At 44.8% G+C, this 26,125-nt stretch overlaps 2 protein-coding genes across 3 annotated transcripts; one reads left to right on the top strand and one right to left on the bottom strand.

Annotated features, from left to right (window-relative positions):
• The first annotated feature begins 259 nt into the window (after positions 1 to 259).
• LOC111070117 lies at positions 260 to 820 on the top strand. Its single transcript, XM_022360440.2, has 2 exons — positions 260 to 469; positions 528 to 820. The coding sequence occupies exons 1-2, from the start codon at positions 373 to 375 to the stop codon at positions 683 to 685; spliced, it is 255 nt and encodes an 84-aa protein (XP_022216132.1). The 5' UTR covers positions 260 to 372; the 3' UTR covers positions 686 to 820.
• Positions 821 to 11,294: 10,474 nt separating this feature from the next.
• LOC111070143 (nicotinamidase) lies at positions 11,295 to 24,554 on the bottom strand. Of its 2 annotated transcripts, XM_041595115.1 has the most exons (6): positions 24,376 to 24,554; positions 23,102 to 23,288; positions 13,391 to 13,495; positions 12,440 to 12,574; positions 11,922 to 12,362; positions 11,295 to 11,644 (listed from the first exon to the last, which is right to left on the bottom strand). In XM_041595115.1, exons 1-6 carry the CDS (start codon positions 24,459 to 24,461, stop codon positions 11,525 to 11,527), a joined length of 1,074 nt encoding a protein of 357 aa, XP_041451049.1. In that variant the 5' UTR covers positions 24,462 to 24,554; the 3' UTR covers positions 11,295 to 11,524. The 2 variants fall into 2 exon arrangements, with proteins under 2 accessions (XP_041451049.1, XP_022216180.1); XM_022360488.2 differs by lacking the exon at positions 13,391 to 13,495.
• Positions 24,555 to 26,125: the final 1,571 nt, after the last annotated feature.

The raw sequence follows: 26,125 nt of genomic DNA, 5'->3' as shown, positions 1-26,125 counted from the left end.
TTTTGTCGGAGCTGACTTTCGATAAGTGTTTTGCAATTTCTCTGCGTGTACCATTCCCCTCGATTTGCTGCTGCTGTAAGTTTTTAATTAAGAAGTTTCAATTTGAACATTGGCCCCATAGACAGCCGCAGCAGGTCCAGCAGATAAAGAAACAGAAAGAGATGAAGAAGAGAGTGGGAGACGAGATGAGTGCTGCACTTTTGCATTATTATGATAATAATTTACTTACTCAGTTAGAGGGTTAAGCAGCAGGCAGGCTGTGCGAGAGACTTCATCAACAGAGATAAAGTACAGCTAAAACAGAATTAGCTTGCACTTTGATAGGAGCTAATCAGACCAAAGGACCAAACCCCTTTGGGTTAAATACCAAAAATGAAAAATCTCATCGCCTGCACACTGACGTTGATTTTCTTCATAGTTTTCTTTGCCGTTGGCAGCTACTATTCCCTACAGCATCCCAAGCAGAGACGTGAGTGTGTACTTTGGACTGCCTGCACTGATCGTTAATTTCTTTACTTTTTATACAGATTTAAAGTCCTGTTTTGGCCAGGGCGGCAAATGTCTGGAGGAATACAACTGTGAGGATCAGTACAAAAATGATTATCTCACTTTGTGTGTGATTAAGCGAAAGATTTGCTGCATGCCCCAGATCTCAATCAAGTCTGGGATTCTGGACTACGAATGAGTTAGCCATCAGTAGTGTAAAATTTGAATTGTAGATTTATTAAACAATATTTTGGACTTGCTAAAAAATGAAGCTACTGGCACGCCTGCTACACATAAAAACACACTCGAAAGAAAATATAAATCAAATTCTAGAAAAGTAATTTTACACCCTGCCTCCCTAACACCCTGCCTCCCTGTCTCCCTGCCTCCCTACCTACTGTTTATCTCCCCATAAAAACCCCAAAACTATATCCAATTATCAGTTCCGACTAACACTATCCCATTCATCCGTCCATTGCCACTGCCACTGCCATTGGGTGCCATCAATTGAATCGTTATGCCAGCGATAACTTTAACGCTTTCAGGCCCACAGGCGGCACACATCCTGGCCATTCTTCCTTCCGTTTCAGGGGCTAATTTAGTGGAGTTTGCGCCACTCATTTGTCCATGGGACAGGGGCTATAGCTGGGGCATGCTCTGCGTGCTTCCCATGGGGCAGCACTCGACTACAACACTTGGCATTGTCCCACACACACATAGACACAGACACATCCTTTGGGATGCTCTCCAGCTCCTGCGCCTCTCCTCTACCTCTCTAATGAAGCGCAAATGTTGATGTAAAAATTTAATTTAGTTCGTAGCCCAACGAATGCCACACTAACACAGAGACACAGACACGCAATAAGGCTAAGGATGTTCCTGAATGAAGAAGGAGGCGAAGGAGGATGAGGCTCGATGGCTATGGCTATGGCTATGGAATGTCCAAATGTTTATGCATCCGAGTGGCCGAAACGCGTGTCCTGCTCTGTTTACCTTCTAATGTGTGCGTGACATGGACCCATGGGTTATGTACATATACACGTATATGTATGTGTGTGTGTGTGTGGATGTCCTGTGTATCCTTTGCCATACATATTACGTATACGCACACACAAAAATAAAATAATAAACGATGATGATGCCACCACGTACAAGTATTAAAAACAAAGCGCAGCAAACACACAGCAGCAGCAAGCAGCGGCAGCAGCAGCGCCAGAGAAAACGCTGACAGGCAAAGGCTTCGACGAAGGCTTTGGCCACCGCCCCCGCCCCCGCTCCGCTCCGCCATCATGCCCCCGTTTGGGGGGCACGTTGAGTATCATAGAAGCAGGGAGGGTGCTGCTGCTGCTGCTGGAGCTGGAGCTCGAGCTCCATCACAAAGCAAAGCTAACAAACTGTGAGCGGTGGCAGTAGTGGCAGTGGCAGTGGGGCATAGTGGAGCAGAAGCAGCAGCACGAGAGACCAGCCACCGGAATGGCAGTGTGGGCTGGGAAAGGGGAGGGCGTAGGGGCAGGGGTGGACTGGATGGGCATGGTATTCCGCATGGAGTGGAAAGGTATCCGTCGCCATGGAGTGGAATGGAATGGAAGCGCCGCGGCGTTGCACAGACATTCAATGTCGCTGGCACAGCACACAGAGGTGCAAGTGCCCGCAGCAGCAGCGGCAGTGTCTCGCAAGTAGTTGAAAAGTGGAAATAAAATTACGGAGAATCCAAGATGCACTTTTAGGGAACTTTATCGAGGGGAAATACTCGCAGTAGAGTGGTCTAAGTCTTGCTTTTGGTTTTTCTAATGAAAACTTCACATTATTTACTTATCAATCAATCAATCAATGTGGGAAGAAAGCAAAGAGAAATATTTCTAGCGAGACATCAAAATAATTGTGTAAAGACGCCTCAAGAAAAGATTTTAACACTGCTCCAGGCATTCCTTGTGATTTGTATTCCATTTTCATTCAATTGTCATTGAATATTGAACCAGTGTGCCTTTCAGGGGCAGCGAAACGACAGGCAGGCAAAAACTAACAAACGACATTGGCGACGGCGACGGCGAACGTTGGGCACGGGCGCGGGCACACACCCAGAGCACACCGTCGGCAAAAAGGATATAGAGAGAAGCATAAACATAGTAGTTGCGGGGGTTGAAAGTTCCTGCCCCTGCCACACACGCCCCCCCGCTACACCCTTGCTTCTTATCCTCGACTCGACTCGACTCGGCTCGCCTCTCCGCCGCTGGTAGCTCCACTTGTTTATGGCTTTGTTTGCACTTTTGTTTATGGGTGTACATTTTAAACGCTATGTGCACCTGCTCTTCAGGCACACGGCAATGGCTCCTACACGGCGCTCCCTTCCCTGCCTCTCTCTCTCTCTCTCCTATCTGTGTGTGTCATGTGTGTGACCGTTCCGTGACTTGTGTTCATGCCACAAACGAACGGCTACGGCTACGGCTACAGCTACGGCTCCACTTCCAAGCAGCAGCTCCTGTCACGCTGACAGTTGCAGTGATTTTAAGCGTCCATCAAAATGCGAAAAGGCAGCATACTGTTTGACATTTAATTGTTGCACATTGTTGTCGTTTGGTCTTGGTCTTGGTCTGCCTCTTGCCACAGCAAAGTCCAGAGCAAAACCTCAGTCAGTCCTGGCAGTCTCTGGGAGTACAGTGGAAAACCTCAGTCATTCCGGAGTTGGAAGGCCCCTCATTTGGGTGTCCCTGGGTGCTGGTCTTGGATTTAGAAGCAGAGTCGTTTGCTGCTGCTGCCTGTTGGTCATTGTTTCTGTTGATGTTTCCAAGGTGCGGCGTGCGGCATGCGGCATGCGGCTGCGGCCGCTGTGGCGGGTATCCCAAAAATTAAGCACGGACCAAAGCCATAAAAGAACCAAAGTCATGTGCTTTATTATACATTCAACGGCATTGCGGCAAAAAGATTATATTACTCTCACTCTCTCACACAGACAGACATAAACACGCATCTAAGCACACACACACACACACAGCAGATCTGTACAGCCACAGATACAAATGCAGAGCCTGGATACAAATGCAGGTGTTTCTTTTTGTGTGTGTGAGTGTGTGTTTTGGGAATGGGAATCAGAGCGTGACTCTGTTGATTTCTTCTGACTGTCCAACAATATAGAAGAATGGAAATTTGTTTAGGGAAAAGTGGTTCATGGGAGAATTAAGTGAAAATTTAAATGCAGCAACAAATGGCAGGCTACCCAACGATGACTGTCCGTTGTAGCAAAGGAAGAAAAAAAGGAAATAAAGGAAAGTGTTTTTTTGTGTGGAAAATTGCACATACATACTCGTACATATATCAGTTGCTAAGCAAAAAGATTTCCTTAGAGAAACATTTCCCACACAAATGAAAGTAGGCTAAAGAGAGGGATAAGGGATAAGTGCCCAAGGCATTTGCTTAAACGAATAACAAATAGTTGGGCCAACATAAATAACTTAAAAGATGAATTTCAGATGAAGGAGAACAACGTATAAAATCTCAAATACAAAACAAGAAAATATTTGTATAAATATTTAAAATCGTTACGGACACAAAAACTTGCATTTAAAAATGATTCTCATTGAGATATTGAGAGGATACACGCCAGCAGCAATTATTATGATTTTTCTCCGTTAAACACATTTAAATTATTTTCGATAAATACTCCCAAAATACTTAGTACTTCTCCAAGTTCTATAAATAAAAAAGTGTTCAGCTGCAGCATTAACTATTTAGTGTTTTAGAAAGTATTTACTTTGAACCTTAAACTTTGCCTAAATTAATAATTGCTAAACGGGCAAAACTTTGATATCTTTGGGGACTTGTCTTTAAAGTTGTTCCATTTGAAACTACGAAAGTTGTAGCTACTTAAACGATGCATAAATATATAAATTTCTAATTTAAAGTTGATGCTTGTCTCTGAGATTTCCCCTCTTATCCGGCACCCATCAACAGTTTGGACAAATTTTCCCTGCAAAACATTTCCTTACGTGGAACATCACCCATCTCACCTTTGGCCTTGGCATGCTGCCGCAGAGATCTATCTCTTCCACTCCTCTTTTGCCAGAAAACAAAAAACAAGAAGAAGAAAACAAAAACTTGGACAAACTTTTACACGTGTGTGTTTTTGGGGCGCAAACGTTTTGTGGTTTTCAGAGTGTGTTTTTCTTCTGCGGAAACTCTCTCTAACCCATCTAACCCATCCATGCCACACTAACGCTCCCTGCCCTGCCCTCCCCTCTCTCGCTCGCTGCTTCTAATTTTCCAACTGTCACAAGAGATGGCTTTTCCAGCCCAACCCCCCCTACCCTACCCTGCTCCTGCTAACAGTACGCTGACCATTTTCTAATGGCCTTTTCGTGGTCAAGCATTTAAGCGTAGCCTCTGCTCTGCCCTGCCCTGCTCTCACCTTTGACCCTCTCGCTCTCTCTGTCACTTTTGGTTTACTTTTGGTGCAACCGCAAAAGTCCACACACACACACACACACAGATACAGATGCACAGATACACAGAGACATATGTATCTCTGGATATGTATACACACCTTTTGCTGACCATTTCGCACACGATGTTGCGGTCGTGTTGACATTTTAAATGCCTTTTCATTGCTGTACCGCTCGTTCATTCGTTCTGCTTCTGCCTGCTGCCTGCCACGGACTGACTGTACCGCCTGCTGCCCCTCGTTATGCCTGCCTGCCTGCTGCCCCTCGTTATGCTCCTGTAGCTACTGTTGCCCACTTTGTTGCCCCTTAGGCGCTAATTTCGTTTCATTTGCGCTTTAAATGCCACAAAATTTCATTCGACATTGGATTTAATAGTGCGGTATGACCTTTGACATCAAGTTAAGGCCATTTTGGGGTTTGATTTCCACAGCAGAATGTGTGCAAACGGACCCTGAGGGGTTTTTGGCCATTTGAAGCATGAAAAGTCGATTTGTTGGCTTTAAAAAACTTTTCTACATTTAAAAATAAAACTGAAACGAAGAGCCGACAGTAATTAGCAGAATTATCGTAAGATTGAGACGAATTTCCGAAGGTTTCTAGCATTTTGATTGCTTAGATTCCCTGCCTTGCTCTGTTATTAATTTTTCTGTTTGATTATTGCCCCACACAAGTCGCTGGAACTAATCCTTAGAGCTAATGACACCACAGCGACACTTAAGGCAAGTCTCGAGACCCCAAACACCCCACATGAGAGGGGTGAGAGGAAGGCCCCCCCCTTACGCCATCCACTCTTCCTGTACCAGCTGCCTGTGGCAAAAACTTTTTCCTCACAGATACAAAATATTTTCCATATTAGTTTGAGAGAAAATAGAAAATAGAAAACTCTCGCCACTCGCACTCGCACTCGCTCTCTAGAGGAGCATCGTGTGTGTGTGTGTGTGTGTGTGTGTGTGAGTGTGTGTGTCTGCGTTTTTGGTTTTTCTGCTTTTTAGTGCTGGCATTAATTAAATTTTCATTTTCGCAAAGAAAATCTCCATCTGTGTTTTCTAGTTTTTTGGCAGTTTTTTCGCAGTTTGGGGACAGCACTTTTGGGGGTTTCAAATTTTGTTGGCAAGAAGAGAAATGTTGGGAAATCTGGGTCTGGCAGGGTCCTGTGGCAATTAAAATGAAATTTTACCCACGCTCGGCAAAAGCATTTTGAAAGTAATTAAAAAATATCACGTATACGACGCCCAGTCACCCCCAGGGGGCAATCGCAACAAGATTATAATTATAGCCTGAAATTCTCAAGGGGTGGGCGCTGCCAGAGGGGTATATTCAATTTATGTATTTCGCGATATTATCTGCTCTATGGAGCCAAAAATCGTTATAAATGAATCTCTCTCCCAGTGTGGTTAAGCAGCAAAGAATGGACTCTTCATACTTCATCTTCTAGTGAAACTTTCGATTGGCGATTCCTTTAGATCCTTTTCACAGCGTTAAGTTGCGAGGTATCTAAATGTCGATGAGCGTGTGCCTCCACTTAAACGCTGCGACTGGCTGCTCTTTCCTTTTGCTGCCTTTTTGTGAAGGCTAATGGATAATGGATGATTGGCAAAGAAGCACGCAAGCCACGCACACGCATTTCAGTGGCATTTCAGGGGCATTTCAGTGGCATTACCAGGGGCCATTTACAGGACATGGATTCATTAGTCTTCTCTCACGCTCCCTCTCCCTCTCTCTCTCTCTCTCTCTCTCTCTCTCTCTCTCTCTCTCTCTCTATCTCTCTCTCTCTTGGTCGCTGGAAACTTCTTCCCCTCGACTGAGCAACGACTTTGTGCAATTATCGGATGTTCAAACAATTAAATCATTTATACATTTGATTGATTTTCATGCCACTCACATACACACACACACACACACACACACACACACACATGCGAAGCATTAGCGAATGCTGTGTGGAAATGTGTGTGCAATGTGGAAATGTTCGAAATGTTTTCCAATAAAACTGTCTGACAAATTTACACAGGCTGTCATTTATGCGACGACAATCTAGCAAATAATCAAATAAACTGGCAGGCAGATAGAGGATAGAGGAGCGACTCTGCATCGTGCAAAATATTCCATGTAAAAATTCTATGGAAAATTCTAAAACTGTAATCAAGCGCCCATAAATGTGTGTGATGCGTGATGAAGTGCCTGGGACTGGGCCTGGGCCTGGGCCTGGGACTGGGCCTGGGACTGGGTCTGGCCTGCAACAGCAAGTGTCCTTAATGACAAAACTTTTGGCAAATCACTAAAGCATTTTATTTGCCACAAGACGCACGACACATACATATGTGGCGAGTGTTGGGGATTTTTCACCCTCATAATCACATCCTGCCACAAGTCACAAGAAGAGCCAAAAAACTTTCCATCTCTCGTGGGGAAAACTCATTTCATTGCATTAAAATTAACATTTGCAAAGAACGCAGCGAGCGCTGGCCGGGGAGTAGGAAGAGGGGAGAGCGTGTTGCCAGGACAACTTCCTGTTGACTGCAAGGAAACCTCACGGAAAAACACAAAGGCAGGCAGGCAGGCAAAAGCCACATTGCGCATACGAAGCGTATGACGCACGAAGGCAGGAAGCTCCTTCCTGCAGCTGCTGCTGCAAGCAGCTACACATTTTTGTGCTGCTAAATCAGTTGGGAATATTCTGCCATCATTTACCAAGATTCTGCCTCGCCTTACCCTCCATCCGTTTTGGAAAAACTTCCATTTACCTGGCCATCAAAATTTAATTACAAGCAGCAGCAGCAGCAAGCAGCAACAGCAACATTTTTGCAGTTTTCATAATTAAAAGTTTTTTTTTTGTATTTATTTTTATTTTTGGCCATGGCATGGCATCCGCATCCGCATAGCCCCCCCATAACCCTCCAACCCACAATCTAATCAACGAACCAAATTTACCAACAGCAAATTGGTTTGACATTTTCGAGTTCATTTCCACGGCCACACCCACACCCCACCCCCCCTTCCGGTGGGTTGCACTGCACTCTACTGCTAATAAATAAATTATAATTTCAATAAGGTTTTTGCACTGGCAAAACTAATTTCCCTCCGCCTCTCAAATCCAGCGGCAGAAAGCAGCAAACGGGGTGAGGGGGACAGCCCGCCTTCATAGTTGGGCGTAATAGTTGCTGCTGCTGCTGCTGCTGCTGTTGTTGTGTGTCTTATAATTGTTTTTGTTGTTATTTTAGTGGCACTGCTGACTTTTCCATTCCATGACAACAGTAGTGCAAGTGGGGCAAAAGTGCAAGCGTATTTCGTAGAATTTTCATCTAAGACAATATTTCCTCTGCATACCGCCTGGAGTTGTTTCGGGATTTTTATTGGATTTTTATGAGTGCTAAAAGTTACTTTTGGTAGAGGGTTCTTGGATGGAAAAAAAAAGTATGCTCTAACAGTCTCCTATAAAGTCTCCTATAATTATTTCGTTTCCTTCCGCCAGAGAAGAGAGTTTTATTGGTGGACAAATTTATTTTTTAGACGCTCTAAGTCCCTCGTAGATAATGCTAGCCACTATATATATCCAAATCTGGTTTAGGAATGCTCCAAAATTAGTTCTTTCAAAGAAACAAAATAGAAAATTGAACTATTCCACATAAGTTATAGTCGTTTCTACGCATAAATTTAGTTTATAGGCAATCTTTAATGAAATCGGACACTGTGCTCCATAGCCCCATAGGAGCTGCCACAGAGTGTTTAGCTTTTGTGCATGCTACGCCTCAAATCTGGCTCACATTTCTCTTGTGGATATATTTTTGTTGAGACTTTAAGTTTTTGTTTATGGAGAGCTTTTCGTTCTATTTTTTGGGTGCAGTGTTGGGTGGGGGGTTAGTTATATTTGTTTAACAAAATGATTCTAATGTTGCCTTTAAGGCTTTAAGCCCCCTGCAAAGCACACGATGAAGATCTCAAGTGCAACACCCAGCGGACATATGTACGTATGTACATGCTGCATGTTGTGTGCTTCATGCTGCATGCTACTTCCCCTGCAGCGCACCTTCTACTCCACTGCTGCAACTTCCACTCCTCTGCTGCACCTTCCACTGCTCTGCTGCTTTTACCTCCTTTCCTCTCTCACTCCCTTGGCACTTCACTTCCTTAACTCCCTTCCTGGCCCACCCTCTCTGGGAGGCGCCCCCGCCCACCACGCAGCTCCACAAACCACAAACAAGCAGCTTAGCGCCCAAGTACAAGCTACAAGTCAAGCAGTCGCCAGCAGACAGCCAGCCAGCTGAGGCTGAGGCTCCCATAGCTTCATCTGCATGCAACACACACACACACACAGAAGGGATATACATGAGTGTGTGTGTGTGTGCAATTGCAGTTTCAGGTCATGGACAAAATGGCGACGCCTACGCAGTGGCAGCGGCAGCGGCACCGGCAGCGGCACCGGCAGATGGAAGAAGAGAAAAATATGCGAGAAATGTGCTGTTGAGAGGAAAAACGCGAACGAAGCGCTTCCACACATACAGACACATCGCAAATCGTGCCACACATGCCACATGCTACCATGTCCAGGCCTTTTGGCAAATGGCCAGCCCCAGACCCAGCACCACTGTGTGTGTGCCTGACAATAATCCAAAAGTTTTACAAGCAAAACGAGAGACCATTACATGTGCAGAAAAGGCCTGGGACTGGGACTGGGACTCCGTCGTTCAGAGTCCAGAGTCGGTCCAGAGACAGAAACAGAAACCACTTGCAAGCAATTTTCATCAGCGAGAGAGCGAGGTTTTTCCTCCTACTCCCTCCTTGTCCATCTCACCATCTTTTTCCTGCCGCTGACAGCTGTGCAGCGTGTGGATTTCAGTGGCATGACCGCACCACATCAACAGCCAACCACCGCACTGCCGCACTGCCGCACCACCAGCCCAACCAGTCGACAGCGTCGCCAGCGACGAACAAAAGTTCTTTTTTTCGGGTGTAGAGTCCAGGAGTCTGGGATTCAGGCAGAAGGTTCATTGTCTATGGCAGACGACGCCACAAAAGGTAAACGATTTGGAGACGACTCCTCCACGATCTACTCTACCATACATACATACATACATATATGCATGTATATATGTACATGTATGTGTAAGGCAAAGCCAGGCCAAATCCCATGCTCCAAGGGGAGTGCTTACCATAAAACTTGGCCAAAACGCTCGCTCTCGGACACATGGAAAAAAATATGCTGCAAGGGAAAACGAAAAAAAAAAACAAACAAACAAAAAAAATATAGAAAAAGTTTGCACTTTTACACTTCACAGTACAATGGCAGAGCCACGCCCCCCGCCCCCCTGTACAGTGGACAGGAGAGCCCTCTCTTCGTGCGGGTGTTAATAAATTTAAAGTTTGTTTTAGTCGAAGCGGCACTCTGCTCGGCTCTGCTCAGCTCTCCCCCCTTTTCTCTGTTTTGCCTTCTGTGTGTGTGTTTTTTTTCTCTACGAGTAGCTGACACATAAAACAGAAAACTTTCTTTTAAACGTTGCATGGATTGTTATTTCGGTTTGCTTCCTGGCAAAAACAGGAATAGCAGCAGCAGCAGCAGCAGAAGCATCAGAAAAAATAACTAGAGAATCGTTTAACAGTCTGTGCCACACTTTTCGGAACCAGGGAAATTTATACGGTTTGTTTTGAAGTTGTTTTTTTTTTTGCTGGCCGGAGCACACGCACCGACAAAGAAAGAAAAGAATATTCATCCATCAGGACAGACAAAGGCTGTGAGGGATAACTGTGGAGTGGAGTGGAGTGCAGAGACTGGAGTGGCTTGGACAGATGATGGCATCTAAGCACGACAAAAGGGATGCGATGGAGCTGCAGATGGACATTGATTGCGACATTTTTAATTAGCTGAAAGGAAAACGTGAATTATGCGGGGAGATAGGGGGGAGATTACAGGTGGCTGATGCAGATGTGGAATTAATATTGAAATAGATGAAGTAAACCTCCATCTTTCTCTGAATAAATCTTCACTTTTCTTGGTTTTATTTATCATATTTATGAATCATTTAATTCCATTTCATTCTATACCTTAAGTACATGCAATATTTTCACACCCAAATCCTTTCGTTTCCCTTCAAATATAAATTAAATATAATATGATATCTAAACATAAGTAATTTGTAATTTAATCTGAAACAAGTGCAGCAGCAGGCACAACATTTAAGTGGTATTTATTGTGGTATTTAGTATTGTATTAGAAGGTGCCTTGGGTCTACATATCCACTATTTAGAGAGAGAGACTGTTCCATTGTTAATACTCGTACCTTTAGATTAATTCATTATTCAATTTTATTTGAATTTCCTGGTGTTTGTCCGAAGTTGTATTTGCACTTTTATTGTTGCATTTGTCATTTGTTGCATTTGTTGCATATGTTGCATATGGATAACAATTCTAACTACCATTAATGCACTTCCTAGGTGATTTTTGAGTTTATTTCTACATTCTAAATTCTATTTGGAAACGCACTAAACTACACTGAAAGCCATTTAAACTTTTATTTTGTCTTTTAGTCCATGAACCATTAGCCATAAGCCATTAGCGTGCTGCTCAATTCCTTAACCTGTGTCCACTTTGGGGGGTGGGGAAGGGTTTAGTAAGTGGGTCTAAAGCCATTGCGTTGTGAGAGCACCGAATCGGGACTTTTCAGCTCCATGGCCAATTTGTAGCCCAATTCGGGACGGCGATCACGACCCTCAGCCATGGCCTTGACCTGTGAAAATGTAAGGGAAAAATAAAGAGAAAGGTTTTAGCAATTTTTAGGAGGCAGTAAAATATTTTTGGTAAATGATTTGACAGCTGAATATTTTTTTTGAATTGTTTTGGGGGTGTAGGTATTTATTTTATGGCGTGTCTAAATCATGATGAAAATGGGTATTTAGGTAAATTATTACCAGAAAATTGATGCTACCAACTGACAGAACTCTAACTTTGAAATTGTAGAGCCCACAACATATTTTCCATCCTCCATTTCCTTTCATACGCCTTACCTCGGCTGTGTGCACAATGACCCCATCGCTGGTGACCACCTTCTCCTTGGTATGCTCAATGTCATGGAAATCGGTGCCCCGACAGCAGTCGTCTATCAATATGGTGCGATAGCCAGCCGAAAGGGCATCCACAGCGGTGGCGCCCACACACACATCGTAGGCGAGGCCACACACATAGATATCGGTGGCGCCCTTCATCTTCAGCTGGGCATTCAGCGTGGTGTCCGACAGCTTCTTGTTGTCCCAGAAAACAGAGTACGAGTCCACCTCCGGGTTGGTGCCCTTGTACACCTTGATGCCGTGATCGACTACCTTGAGGTCCTTGTGCAGCTCGGCGCCCCACGAGTCCTGCACGCAGTGACGTGGCCAGAGGCGTTGCTTCATGGGTGGCGGACCGGCAAAGATGACCGTATCGAAGACCTGGGCAGAATCAGCGTCAAGCTAAAAGGGAAAACGGAAAAGGATACGACAGAATGACAGGAGGAGCACTTCCCTTCGAATTTCAATCTGCCGCTTACCGCCGAGGACTCGTCCATGGCCCGCATTTTGACATTATCAATAAATGAAACATGATCGCTGGGATGCCAGTCCAATGAATAGAAAACGGCATCAAAGTCCACAGTATCCAAGAGTTTGTTAATGGGCTCCAGTATCTACAGAGAGCAGGCAGAGAAAGGCAGGGGGGCAAAGGCAAAGCGGTCATTCGATTATCTTCAAAATGGCAGCAAAGTCACGGCTCACGTCTCGAGTCGAGTCTCTCTCTCTCTCGGGAGAGAGAGCATGAGACACAGTCCATAAAGCGACAACGAGACGGAAGTGCGTGTTATTAATTTTGACAAATTTTCATGTGCCGCAGAGAGAGAGAGAGACAGAGACAGGGCATGCGGCATGCGGCACAGGGGCAATGTCAGTTGCCAGATGGGAAGAAGACGACGACATCCGGCGTGTGTCGCAGTCGCGGATGCGACTTAAGTAAAGCATATCCGCTTCCGCTTTGCCGTGCACTCGAGGAGGTGGAGGAGGAGGAGGAGGAGGAGGAAGGGTGGAGCTACCAGCCCAGCCCAGCCCATGCCATCGCATACCATCCACATCGTCGTCTGCTCGTGGCCGCAATATCTGGTATTGAGGTCTGACATGCAGAGGAGTCCTGCCTTATCCCTTATCCTCTCCATCATCTCGGATGCTGCTGCTGCCGCTGCTGCTGCTGCTGCTGCGGCAATGACTTTGCCTCTCATCTCGTGGGTCCGCCCTGGGTCCTTCATTTTCATTTCTTGTTACGTTTTTTTTCTGCCTTTGCTTTATTTTATTTTATTTTATGTCCTTCCCGACCCTGGAAGGCCCGCGAAGGATAAGCCGGAGCTGCTGCTGGCCACGTAGCTGCCAGGACTCGCACTTGCCACTCCCCACTCCCCAATCGCGACTCCTGGAACTCGTGGCGTCTTCTTCTCCCCCGTTATCTCCCCACTCACCTCATGTCCTTGCTGCTGTGCACTGCAATTACTTATATCCAAGGAACCACTTATAAAATCATTTTGTACATCAACAATGAGGAACGCGTTCACCGGTCGCACAATCTGCCAGAAAAAGGAAAGAGCGAGACATAAGCATCACGGGGAAAACGAGCGAGACAGGCATAAAAGGTTAGAGCAAGAGGCCAGGCCAGGACAGGCCAAACCAGCCAAAAAATAAAAAATACAAAAAAAAAACGAAAAGGAAGAAAAGTACGTGAAAAGCAACAACAGAAAATGAAAGAAAATTGTAAGAAAAATTGTATATGAACCCAGAGATGACGGCGGGCGAAAGGGACCATATCCATGGGATGAATACCCCAAAAGTACGGAGTGTACGGGGGGCGGGCGGGCACCCCACAAACATAAAAAGCTAAAAAGAAAATTTGTATACATATATGATGGGGAGAGGGAGAGGGGGTCAGGACACTGCATTAGTGTGTGTATTAGAGGGTGTGTCTGTGCCTGTGTGTGTCTGCTGATGAGTTTTTCGTTTTTTTTTTTTTTTTCGCTAACGCCGCTCTGCGTTATAAATGCGTTTTAAATGAAGTAAAAGCCAGTCAAAAAACGAAGAAAATAAGAAAAAACGAAAGTTCTGAAAAGGTTTCTAGGATTAGCATAACGAATGGAGAATGCGCTGCATGGGGGAAGTGGCACCAAAAGGGAATTCGAGTAGAATTTTTACTTGGAATTACGCTTTGAGCAGCTGGTGGAGCAGCTGTCAAACTCCACTAGATATGCAGCATATCCTCTAGCGCATAGAGCATCTGAATATCTATCACAGACACAGCCAAAAGATATAGCAACAGCCACAACAGACAGACAGCCACACGCGAGACACACACGAGACACACGAGGAGGAGCAGCAGCAGCTCGTTAGGTTGTCATTGCTATCTTTTGACTGGCAGCAGCAGGAGAGCAGGAGGAGCAGGAGAAGCAGGAGGAGCAGGAGGAGGAGGTGGAGCAGCATCATCAGCAGTAGCAGTGCCAGTGGCAGTGCCAGTGCCAAAGCCGAACGAGAGGCCTCAGACGCAGACGCATCCTCCCCAGCACTCGATGACTGTGTGGCAGGGGAGCTGCTGGCTGTGTGGCGTCTGTGGCTCACAGTAAGCTGATTATGTTCGAGCATATTTAAAATTAGTGAAGCGCTTTTAATTTGTTATTTATGTGCACGCTGATTATGAATGATTATGATCTATGGGCGCAGACAACCAGAGAGGGTACAGAGCGGAAGAGAGATGCAGGAGGGAGCCACTGCTGCTCCTGCAGGAGTAGCTCCTGCTGCTGCTGCTGCTCCTTTTGATTTGTGTTGTTTCGTCTGGCGGGCATTTAAAATATGTCATCCAGCTAAATGCCTTAAAGCGGTGGCAACGTGAGAGCTGCAGGCACAGGCACCAGCAGAGGTAGAGGCAGAGTGCACCTCTCCACGACGCAGCAAGAGCAGCAGCAGCAACAACAGCCTGTGGCACAGGGCAGACACCCGCTTAAGCAGTTGATGATTTATCACCCAGTCGCACAGTTGCCACTGGGATCGGATGGGATAGGATGGGTTGGGTTGGGATATGCAACCGCTTTAGGATGCCGGCGAGACCCCGCCCGAAGGAAGTGATTTACATTTACATAGCGAACATTCTCAACATTTTGAGAATAGTTTTCCAGGCAGCAGCAACAGCAGCAGCAGCAGCAGGATGCAGCATGGCAGCGTGGCAGGATAGAGGATAGTGCAGCCAAGATAATAGCCGGATCAAGGTAGTTAATGTATCAATTTAGCCAAAGTTTCCCACCAGCCAACCAGCCAGACGACGTGTTGTGTGTGTGTGTGGCTGAAATCTGAACATCTCTACGGCGGAGTAAGTGAAAGGAAGTGTTGGGTAATTTGTGTTCAGGGAGTCCTACGGGAAGATTAAATGCTTAGGATAGTGGATAGACAGCAGAGGAGAGGAATTAGAGCGAAGACAGTGCCAGAAGACAGCCAGAAGAATAACGGATAGGCAGAGAGAAATGGAGATGAACTGCAGCCAGGTATGTGGCATGTGGAGGGACGCATTAAGGGATCTCTCTCTCTCTCTCAGGGCTAATACCATGATGATAGCTCAGGGGTAAGAGTTTTGTCTGTGATATATGATGATGCCTCATATTAACTCACTTTCCATGCAACTTTCTGCTGCATTCAAGTCGCTGCAACTGACATCTACGCTCAGCTATCGTAGCTTCAGGTTCTGGAATATTTTGTGGCCTCAAATCTTGTGTCATGTTCTCTCTTTCGCTCTCATCAAACTCTGAACTCCACTACAAACATTCAAAATCCTTTGGTTTTGCCTTAAAACTTGAAACTTGAAACTTCAGACTGTTGTTGAAGTCTAACCTAACCAATATTCGGAAACCCCGAGGCGCTTCGTCCACAAATCAAAATCAAAATCAAAATCAAAACTATCTAATGCAAAGTGCAATCTACACGCACTTCCATTTAAGACACAGACACACATTCAAATTAGAAGTGGCTGGGGGGAGTGGGAGTCTAGAACTTGGGGCAAACACATAAGAAAAGCCACAAAATGCTGCTCCATGCCAGAGCCCAGAGCCCAGAGCCAGAGCAGGGGTGGCCGCAATTTGCACATCAAGTTTTCTGGCTTTCACCTCAAGAAATCAGGGGTGAGGTGGTTTTGGGGTCCATCCAATTATGAGGCATCTGCTGTGAATGTGATGGAACCCATAAAACCCCCAGAGCTATGCCTGCCCATCATTTAACATCATCGTTGTTTTGGGGGGCTGCCAGTGAAAACTTTGGCAAATTAACACGCGCCTCAGTCTCAGCCTCAGCCTCAATCTCAGCCTTCCTTGACCTCTGGGCCTTTGTTTCCTCCACCTCTTAAGATCAACATCTTAATTTAAAGTTGAAACTATGAATCTTTGATGAAATTGCACGAGAAAATCAAGTTTCGGGGGGGGGCGAGGAAAGCCCAGAAAATTCCCAGAAAATGTGTTACACTTAAATTAATTATTGAAGCAGTACGAGGAGTGTGTGTGTGTGTGTGTATATTTGTGTATGTTCTTGGTGGCAACCACAACGACCACACTTTTGGTTGCTGGTTTTCTCTGCTGGGGCAGAGATAGCGAAAGGGATAGAGAAAGGTTCTGGCTGACTGGCAACTGGCAACTGGCACTGGCACCTTTCTGTGCAACCGCAAAGAAATCTTAAATTCAAATTACACTTTCAACCCGAAAAACAAAGGCCAAAAGAAGTAGCCGTAGGAGACGAAGACGAAGCCGAAGCCATAGGAAATAAGTTTTTCAGTCTTGGCAAATAAATTTGCTTCGTGCCTGTGCCCCATGTGTGTGTGTGTGTGTGCCTGGCGAGGCAGACAAACTGTCAAAGTGTTCGGCGAATGCCAAAAAAAAGTTGCAAAGTGACGACGCGAGAGAGAGGCGACCGATCCCACGACGAATCGAAAATGAAATTCAACTTCGTATTGAAGTATGTGCCAAAAAGGCAAACGTGGCTCGAGACCCAAAACCCCGCCGAGACACCGAGACCCCGGCCGAGACTCCGGCCCGAGACACACCCACATGTGTGGCAGTGGCAGTCGCAGTGGCAGTGGCAAGGGCAGTGGCGGCAATGTGGCAGGAGGAGACATGTGGGGCAGGTGCTAAAGCAATTTCCGTTCTGAAATTGTTGCATAAGTTGGTGGCAGCAGACAGCAGAGTAGAGCAGAGACTCGGCTCGACTCGACTCGTCTCTCTCCTTCCCCCAATCTCTAGCAATCTCCAATACCATGGATACGTATATATTTTGGCATAGGCAGACACACAGACAGTCCTCAGCGTCCTGACAGTTTTGTGGATTTGTTGGATGCATAGAAGGGGGACAGGCAGGCAGGCAGGGTTCTGTGTCCTGGCTCTGACAGTTGCCTGGAAAATTACATTATACAATTTATGCGGCTGCCAGAACACAGGCTCGACACAGACTCGATAGACCCTTTTCGAAAGGTGGAAATTGCAGCACAGCCGCCAAAAGAAATGAAAACCCAACTATAAATAAGCGTGGAAAACTTGCCGAGGGAAAACTTGTCGAAGAGCGGTGAGTGAGGGAGGGGGCAGAACTTATGGGCAATATGGAAATTGTTTTGCTGTTGAGTTGATTTCTGTTAAGTCGAAAGTTTCAAAAGGTTCTTTGGCATACTTCTGCTGGCTGCCACTCGCACTCCTCTGTGTGTCTGTGTCTGCCTCTGACAGTACTTGGGATCTCTGTGCTTGGATCTCTGTGGGGCTCATTCAACTTTGTTTGGGGTTTGCTTTTGCTTTTGCTCTGACAGGAGTGTACCTAGGCTCTAAGAGTGAGCCATTTGTGGCAGTAAATATGCGAGAAATAATGCCATGCCTCTATTATTTATGGGGTATACGCGGGGATCTAATCATTAACTATATAAATACCAAAAAAAAACCAACACAATCGGCTAACTAGAGCCACACTAATATATACTCGCACTTAAAATAGTCGCAGAACTCGCTAATCGACTCGATTTATCTTTCCCAACATTGCAAACAATTTCAATGAAAATGCTGCCTTGTCTCTGCTCCACTTTCCGCGAATAAAATATGTCTCAAGCAGCAGCAGGAATTTCCTCGCAAAACAAATGGCCGTAGAAACGAAATTTTTGGTCAATTTACGTCAAATGTAAATTTGGTAAGAAATTCGTGGCGGCGTCTGGACCCATAGTTAACCTAACATTTTCTAACAATTTTTCTACCTACTCTAGGAGAAAGAAAGACTGAGAGAGAGAGAGAGAGAGAAAAAGAGCCTAAGAAATGGCAAATCATTTTTCAATAAACGTCCAATCAAGCTAAAACCAACGCTCCGAAATGGTTGGTCAGTAAATCAATGAATCTTTCGGTGGGAAAACTCTCATTCTGGGGCTACCCACCTTTCATTTTTCGCTCACACTCGCCTCCGACTTCTGTCCTCTGCTGCTCTTGCTTTTGGGACTTCCCTCTGCTTCCCTCTGCTCAGTCTTCTGCCTCCTTCCACTGCTAATCCACAGCCACCTCGCACATTCTTCTCCCATTTTTCTCTCACTCGTTGTCGGGTGCTTCCTCTACTTTCTGTTCATTTCCGTTGACTTTTTTTCCGTACTTTTTTTTTTTGGGAGGTATGTTATAAGTCATTAACTTTCTAAATAATCGCCACAGCGTGTCAACTTTGGTCGTTAAACTTTCATCAGTCGACAGTCGAGAGGTGAGGCCGGCTGCTGGCTGCTGGCTGCTGTCTGGGGAAAAGCCAGAGAGAGCCACAGCCCAGAGATGGGTCAGTGGAAATTAAGCTTACAGCAGCAGGAGCAGGAGGAGGGAAGCTGTGGAGAAGGGAAAAACTAAGCGAAATTTATAGCAAGATATTATTTTCCGCTTGCTGAGCAGAGAAGTTGCATGGGCGAAGACTTTTTGGCACTCCTCCCTGCCCCTTCCCCTGCCTCTGCTGCTGCTGCTGCTGCTGCCCCACTCATCTTTCTGCGCGCTGCCACGCGGTGTTGGTGCGTAACAAAGCAAAAAAAAAATGCCTCATGAAATGAAGACATTATAAAGAGGCACACACACACACACATACATATAGATATATAGCGTAGTATATGTGCCACATATATCTGTGGCAAGATTAACGGTAGACATTGTAAGACTCTTAAAGCAGTTGCTGGATTTTTGAGAGCGCGGTGGCAGCCAGCAGGGAGTAGGGAGTAGGTTCAATGAACTATATGATGATGTGCCCCATGCCTGTTATGATATATGTGGCATGCCACACACACACACACACACTGTGCTGCCATAAAGGGACCACCTCGACCTCCCAGGTGTGGAGGAGGCCATAAATTTATTATACACGAAATAAAAGCAGTTTAAACAAAATGAAATATTTACGAAAAGAAAAAAAGGAAAACCCACAACAAGCAGAAGAGGAGAAAGGAGTCTCTCCCTCTTTGAGTCAATTGAGTGAAGGACAAAAGTTGCAGAACAAAAGAAATAGATTCGCATTAAATAAAGTGCCAACCCCCCTGAAAAAAGCAAAGGAGCAAGCTAAGAGAGAGGTTTATTAACGTGTGCCTGCCTTGCCTTGTGTACCTTTTGTCAATTAATTATTTAGGTATATGTTATTATATAGAAAAGGGCAGCCAGCAGCCAGCCGCAGGACACTGTCTGAAGGTTGCTGTTGGTCGCTGTCCCTCATCAAAAAACGTTCACTGAGACCGCAGCATTTCACGCCTCAGGACACAATCTCCCTCTCTCCCTCTCCCTCTCCATCTCCCTCTCACTCTCTCTCTGTTCCTGTTTCTCTGTGGAAAATGTAAAACCACTGAAGCACTCAGAGTTGGAGTCCCCACTGTAGTAGATGGCCTGTGCATTTTCTGCACATTTAAGCACATAAATTAAGCATTTTCCAAAAATATACACACACAATAAAAACATCAAGTGGTGGCGGCTGCCCCCGCGTCATATTGAATTATGTTTATAAATCAAAATTTTACCTTTTTTCGAGACGGGGGAGGTGGCCATGGGGTGAATTCATTGAAACAGAAATTCTGGACACGCGCGGAAATCATTGGGCCAGACAGACAGACAGACAGACAGACATTTTGCTTTCGGTTATTATTATTATTTCCATAAATTTGCCTTTCATTTCCATTTCCGTTTCCCGTCGAACACACTTCAATCGAAATGGAGGGGCAATAGAATGTGCAATGTACAGATACAGATACAGACATAGTTGAAGGAGATATATATATATATATAGATATATATGTAGACAGGAGCCGCAATAGCAGCCACCAAATGAAAATGATTTATGGCGTTAATGTTCTATTTATGCGTTTATTTAATTTCCACACACAGTCATACGTCTGGCTGTCTGTCTTTCGTGTCTCCTCTGCCAAAAACTTCCATCCACATAATTCTAAGCGCCAAGCGCCCCCCAACCTCCCCTACTTTTGCATCAGCTCTCCCGCTCTCCCATTCTCTCTCTCTCGTCTATCAGTTGATTTGTTTATTATGCAAATTTTTCGGGGCTTGTTTTTCCTCTCGTTTCCACGCAAACATTAAACTGCAAAATTACCATTTATGCAATTCATGCGGAAATACAAACAAAAGTCAATTTTATGGGCATGGCAGGCAGCATTTTCTCCTTTTTTTTCTTCTTCTCTTTTTTTTTTTTTGGTCGAAAAACTGCGACAGGCGGTGGGTGGGGCTGTCATTTTTTTAAGTGTTGCCCGTTATTACAATATCAGCTGCCGGGAAGATTTTCATTCGCATCCTGTGCTGTCGCTTGCGTTCGTTTTTTATGCGTTAATAAATTTTTTATACAATATTACACAATTTGAGGGCAGTCGCTGAGGGGGTGGGTGGGTGGTGTGGCTGGGTGTGTTTCTGTGGGCGGGGTAAATGGCATATCAGATATATGTATGTATGTGCATGAAGAAGAACAAAAATTATTATTATTTTTTGCTCGTTTCGTGAAATAATTTGTCGCGTGTGACAGACGTGAGAGTCGGGGAAAATCGGCTCAACAGGCAGTCAGCACACACACACACACAGTGCGTATACGTAATAATTTTGTATGGGAAAAAATCAAAAGAAAGTAATGGGCAGGGCTGTGGGGAGGAGGTTATTAAAGTTGACATCTTTGTATTACAAATGGGATCAATAAGGATGGTTTGCCCAACGAAGTTCGGAGGGAAATGGTTTTACAGAATATAAGTAAATTTTGTTTAACAGGATTTTAATCATAAATAATTTTTATAGGGGAATCTGTTAATATATTTTTATATTTCAAGGTCTGTATGTTAAATAAATTCCCAAAAATATTTTGTAATTTTTCAGAGATATTTCAAAGTGAAATCATTCAGCCAAAAATTAAAAGATGTGCCCCAAAATCAAAGATTTCCAATATTATACATTTATTTGATGCATTGAAAAGCCTTTCAAGTATTTTAAGTCCTTCAATCTACAACTTTTTGCACAAATAAAAACCTAAATATAGACATTTTCCATTCCCCTAATAAACTTTGATTTCTTACAAATGGAAATGGAAAAGTTAGCTACGGTTTCAAGTAGCTTAAAGTTGTCCAAGTCCTGGGCCAGGCCTGCAGAACGCAGAAGCCCCAACAAATAAAGAAGTTCTTCGGCAAATTTTTGTCCCCCCCCATCACGTACGCAATTTTATGGCAGTGACTGTGGCAGAACAAAGTTGTATGAGGCAAACAAAAAAAGGAAGGCATGAAAGAAGCCAGAAAGTCAGCTGGAAATGGAAATGGAGATGTAAATGTAGATGTGGGGAAAAAGTCATAGACTACAATAAAATTATTTGAAAAATTTCCCAGCCTGCCCTTTGACTTTTTTTTAATATCCAAAGAACTCTTGAATGCAGTCTCAGCACGGCGCTCCTCACACTTTCCAGCATAGCATATTGTTTGTTGCCTTTCCTGCCCACCCGATATTTTCCCGCTTTCCAAACATATTTTTGCCTTCCCCTCTTTGCCGAGCTCTGTGGCATTTTATTTGTCACGCATTTTTATCACTTTACGTGCGGCGTCTGGCCAGCGTGTGTTTTGGGTTTGAGTGGGAAATTTGTGGCAGCAGCAGCAGAAGCAGCGGTCCCGGGCATCAGATTATCACATTTGCATACGCTGCTGCCTCTGCCACAGCCACAGCCACGGCTGCTGATATTGCTGCCACTGGCCTGTCTGTCACGAAGTAGCAGTCGCAATGGCAATGGCACTGGCAGCCGCCAGCCGCCCTGACGACGATGATGATGTGGATGCCAAACACGAAATGCGGAATGGAAATGCTGGAATGGGAATGGGAATGCGAATGGAAATGGAAATGATGATGAAAGCAATCCCCCCATGACGTGTGACATTCGCTGTAAGCGACATTTTGCACACCACCCCCCCAATCGCCTCCCGCAGCAAAGCGGTAGGGGGAAAAGCCGCCTCTGATCAGGATTGAATTACACACACAATCCGAGTACTCGGCCACTTTGATTGCAAAATTTTAGCCCCATGTGAGTGCGGTGCCACCCCCCTCGTATACCACTCACGCTGTTCGTTTGTGTGTGTGTCCCCGTGTACGTGCGTGTGTGGGTGGGTGGGGTGGGGTGTGGTATGTGGTGTGGCTGCCGGGAAACATGTTGACAAATATTTTATTATCACATTTTTTATGATTTTACGAGTCCCCGGATATGAATCACTGAATAATCACAGCCAAAAACGTTAGCCGCAACAACAAGAATGCGTAAATAGTGTAAAAAGATTGTAGGGCGGAGCAGGAAATGAGCGGAGGGGCAGGAGCAAGGAGAGATGGGACAGGAGATAACAGAACATAGACCAGTGGCAGTTATTGGGGAACAGAAAGCGGCAAGGGAGATAGAGAACAGAAAGCGGGAAGAGCGCTGGAACTCTAAGATGGGCAGTGAGAGCAGGAGATGGAAACAGAGATCTAGGAACAGAAAGCATACAAAAGATGAAGCCACTATATACGAGTATGCCAGGAAAGAGTTAGGTTGCACTGCCATCAGAAGAGAGAAGATAACACAACAAAAAGGGTATACAGCAAAGGGCATAAAAGAGGTACAAAAAAAAAGAAAGGCAAAGGGAAAGGGAAAGGGAGTGGGAGCGGGAGCGGGCAGCTTACCGTTTTTATCCATTGATTCCAACAGAATTTAAACTCCTCCCTATCGATATGCCCATCCGCATTCGTGTCGAACACAGCGAATATCTGCTCGAGCCGTTCCGGCGGCACATCGTAGATGTGTCCCTTGTCGTTGCGGAACAGCGCGCGGCAGATTACCGAAAATTCAGTGAGATTCAGGCGGTCATCGCTGTCGTTGGAAAGCAAAGAGAAAAGGGAAAACATTTGAGATAAGAGTTCAAAAGGTTAACAGAAAGTTTTAAGTAATTAATGGGAGAGGGCGTAAGGGTGTGTGTAAGTTGAAGAATACTTTCAGATTTATTAGCTAATTATGTCTTTTGTGTTTCGTGAAGAGACTGAAATGAAGCTAAGCAACATTTGGAAACCATCCTGAAGGGTTTTTTTTTCACAATTTCTTCTCCGCTTAACAATTCTCTATAATTTCTTAATTTTGCTGAAATATGTAACTTTAATTTTTTTCTCACAATTTCAACAATTTACAAATTTTACATTTTTCTTGTCGAAACTTTCATTTTTTATCACATTTTTTCCGATTTTCCTCTTTTATTTATTATTTCCCACATTTGCATTTATTGATTTGCTGTTTGTAAAACATTTTAAAATGTCAATTAGAACTAATTTATGTCCATTTATAGTCGAGTTGGTTCTGGTTATGGTTATGGCTCTCTGGTTCCACAACCTCCCTTTTGGAGTTTTAATCAAATGAATTTACATTTTTTTTTCTGCGGTTTCTGTGGTTGCAAAACACTCTAAAACACCGAGCGGAGAGTGAAGTGCGTTAATTCGCTTTATTTCAGGGGCATTTATTTTGTTTTAACACGGAATATTTTCACAAAATTATTGTTTTTTTTTATTTAGGTAGTTATTGCATTTTTCTGAATGTTTTATTTGGGATCTTGTTGCTGCATTTTTTGAATAATTTATTTATATAAATTTTCGCTGCATATTTTGTTAATAATCATTTACTTTGCGGTTGGCTGCAAAATAATATTTTATATTATTATAAAGGTAATTATATAATTTTGCACACAAACACAAAGTTCCATTTTGTTGAATTATATAATTTAAAAGAATAATTCATGAATAAGGGACAGGTACCATTTCCACTGATGAATATTCGATTATTTGTTGATTTAATTATGCCCAAAGAGAAGCCCCAAAGGGCGGTTTGCACACAGATGAATATTCGATTGGTTTTTAGTTGTATTTGGGATGTAATTTAAAGGGCTATGCCCCAATGGCGAACATGTACATACCCATCCTTGTCGAATGCCGTGAAACAGGCATCCATTGCTGAACCGTTTGAATCGTCGATGACAATTGGCGGTGTAGGTGAGTCCATAACGATGTGATGCCTCTCTCTTGCCACTTGCCACTTGCCTCACACGGCTGAGAGTGTCTGCAGTGTCTGCTGTGTCCGCTGTGTGTGTGTTTCACTCACTAATGAGGGGCTTCTGCTTCTGTGCCGTCTCGACTGCTGCTGCTGCTGCAATGTTAAAGTGAACCCATCAATAATAACAAACACACAAAGATACACACGAATGAACACACACACAAACACAGGGGGAAAAGTGTGCTGCTTTCTTTCTCTCCTCTCTCTCCCACTGGGTCTTAGCCCCGCTCTGGTCGAACGCTTTGCAGCTACTGAAAACCTCGCTCGCTCGCCTTTGCGTTTTTCTCTGCCTTCGATGGCCATAGATTTATCGAATTAACAAAACGATCCGCCGCCCACATTCGTCATGGCAACGACGTCATCTTGTGGTTTAGTTTTTTATTTATTTGATTTTCATCAGTGTAGAGGCACACCCACCCACAGCCCATCCACACCCACACCAACATCTGATGCCACACTTGAAGTTCAATTTCCACAGTAGCAGTAGCAGAACCCGCTTTTGTGGCAGGCAACAGCACCCGCAGACGATTACCTGACGCGGGCTTGGCGTTTTTTCTAATCAAAACAACAACAACAACAACAAAAAAGTGTTCATTGTTCCACAAATCGTGGGATTGAGGTTTTAGTGGTGGTGGCGGGAGGGGGAGGGTTTGCCGGGGCGTTAGTAAGTTTTCCCCGTGAAAGTTTTCGACATTTAGCCTCGAAATGCGGGCTACAGCAACTCCATCACTTTTTGTGTGTGTGCGGCGGCAGGACAGGCGTCAGAAAACAAGAAGAAAACTACACTGGGAAAAAAAACCACAAAAAAAGGGGAAATCTGGGTAATGGAAAATCTTGGATCTAGTCATCGAATTAAGGGAAATGTCGCCTAGAAATCTATTCCAGAATTTCAGTCTGTTTTGGGAGTTTGTGGAGCAAACATCGGAGTAAAAATGTTCTCCAACGATCAGACTCACAGAGGCCGACCGCCAGAAGAGCCTGGAGGCAACTGCATGCCACAGCAGCCACTGAAGAGTGGCAGCAACTACCAAGAAGACTACAAACTATGGCAGCCATTGCAGCAGGTATCGGTCGGGCAATCCCTGCAACCCAAATCCAGCTGCTGATTTGTCTCCCAGCACTTGGAGGCGTACCCTGAAGTGACGACTATCGAGGATCGCTGCTTCCACTGATGCACCCAGATGCACTGCAGATTGATCACCTGATCTCTTCCAGAAGGGAGGAGGTCTTCCCAAAATGAAGGAAGACGGAAGACGGCGGCCGGCCCGTTGGCAAGGACCCCCACCCGACACCCAACTGCTGTGCTGTTGTCTCCAGGATATAGTTACGCCCTGTTTAAGGCCCAGGCTGCGTAAACACATCCTTGAGCTGCCCAGCTGACAGTGCGAATACATCAATCGTACATTGACATTCTTCCATTGCTGTTGCTCATACCGAAAGACAATACATAGCTAAATATATTTCTTTACTGCACATACACTCGTATTTCTCTCAGTGTTTCCCTCAAGATGTGTTACAGGAAGTACAGTTGCGCTTAGAGTTGCGTTTTTCGTTTGGTTTCGTTTCTTTTGTTTGACGTCTAACAAGGCTGCAATTGGGTTTTTTGTGTGTGT

The sequence above is a fragment of the Drosophila obscura genome, unplaced genomic scaffold, assembly GCF_018151105.1.
Source record: "Drosophila obscura isolate BZ-5 IFL unplaced genomic scaffold, ASM1815110v1 contig_4, whole genome shotgun sequence".
NCBI lineage: Eukaryota > Metazoa > Arthropoda > Insecta > Diptera > Drosophilidae > Drosophila > Drosophila obscura.
The sequence above is the reverse complement of the archived record's forward strand: the minus strand, read 5'-3'. Positions and strand labels throughout refer to the sequence as shown.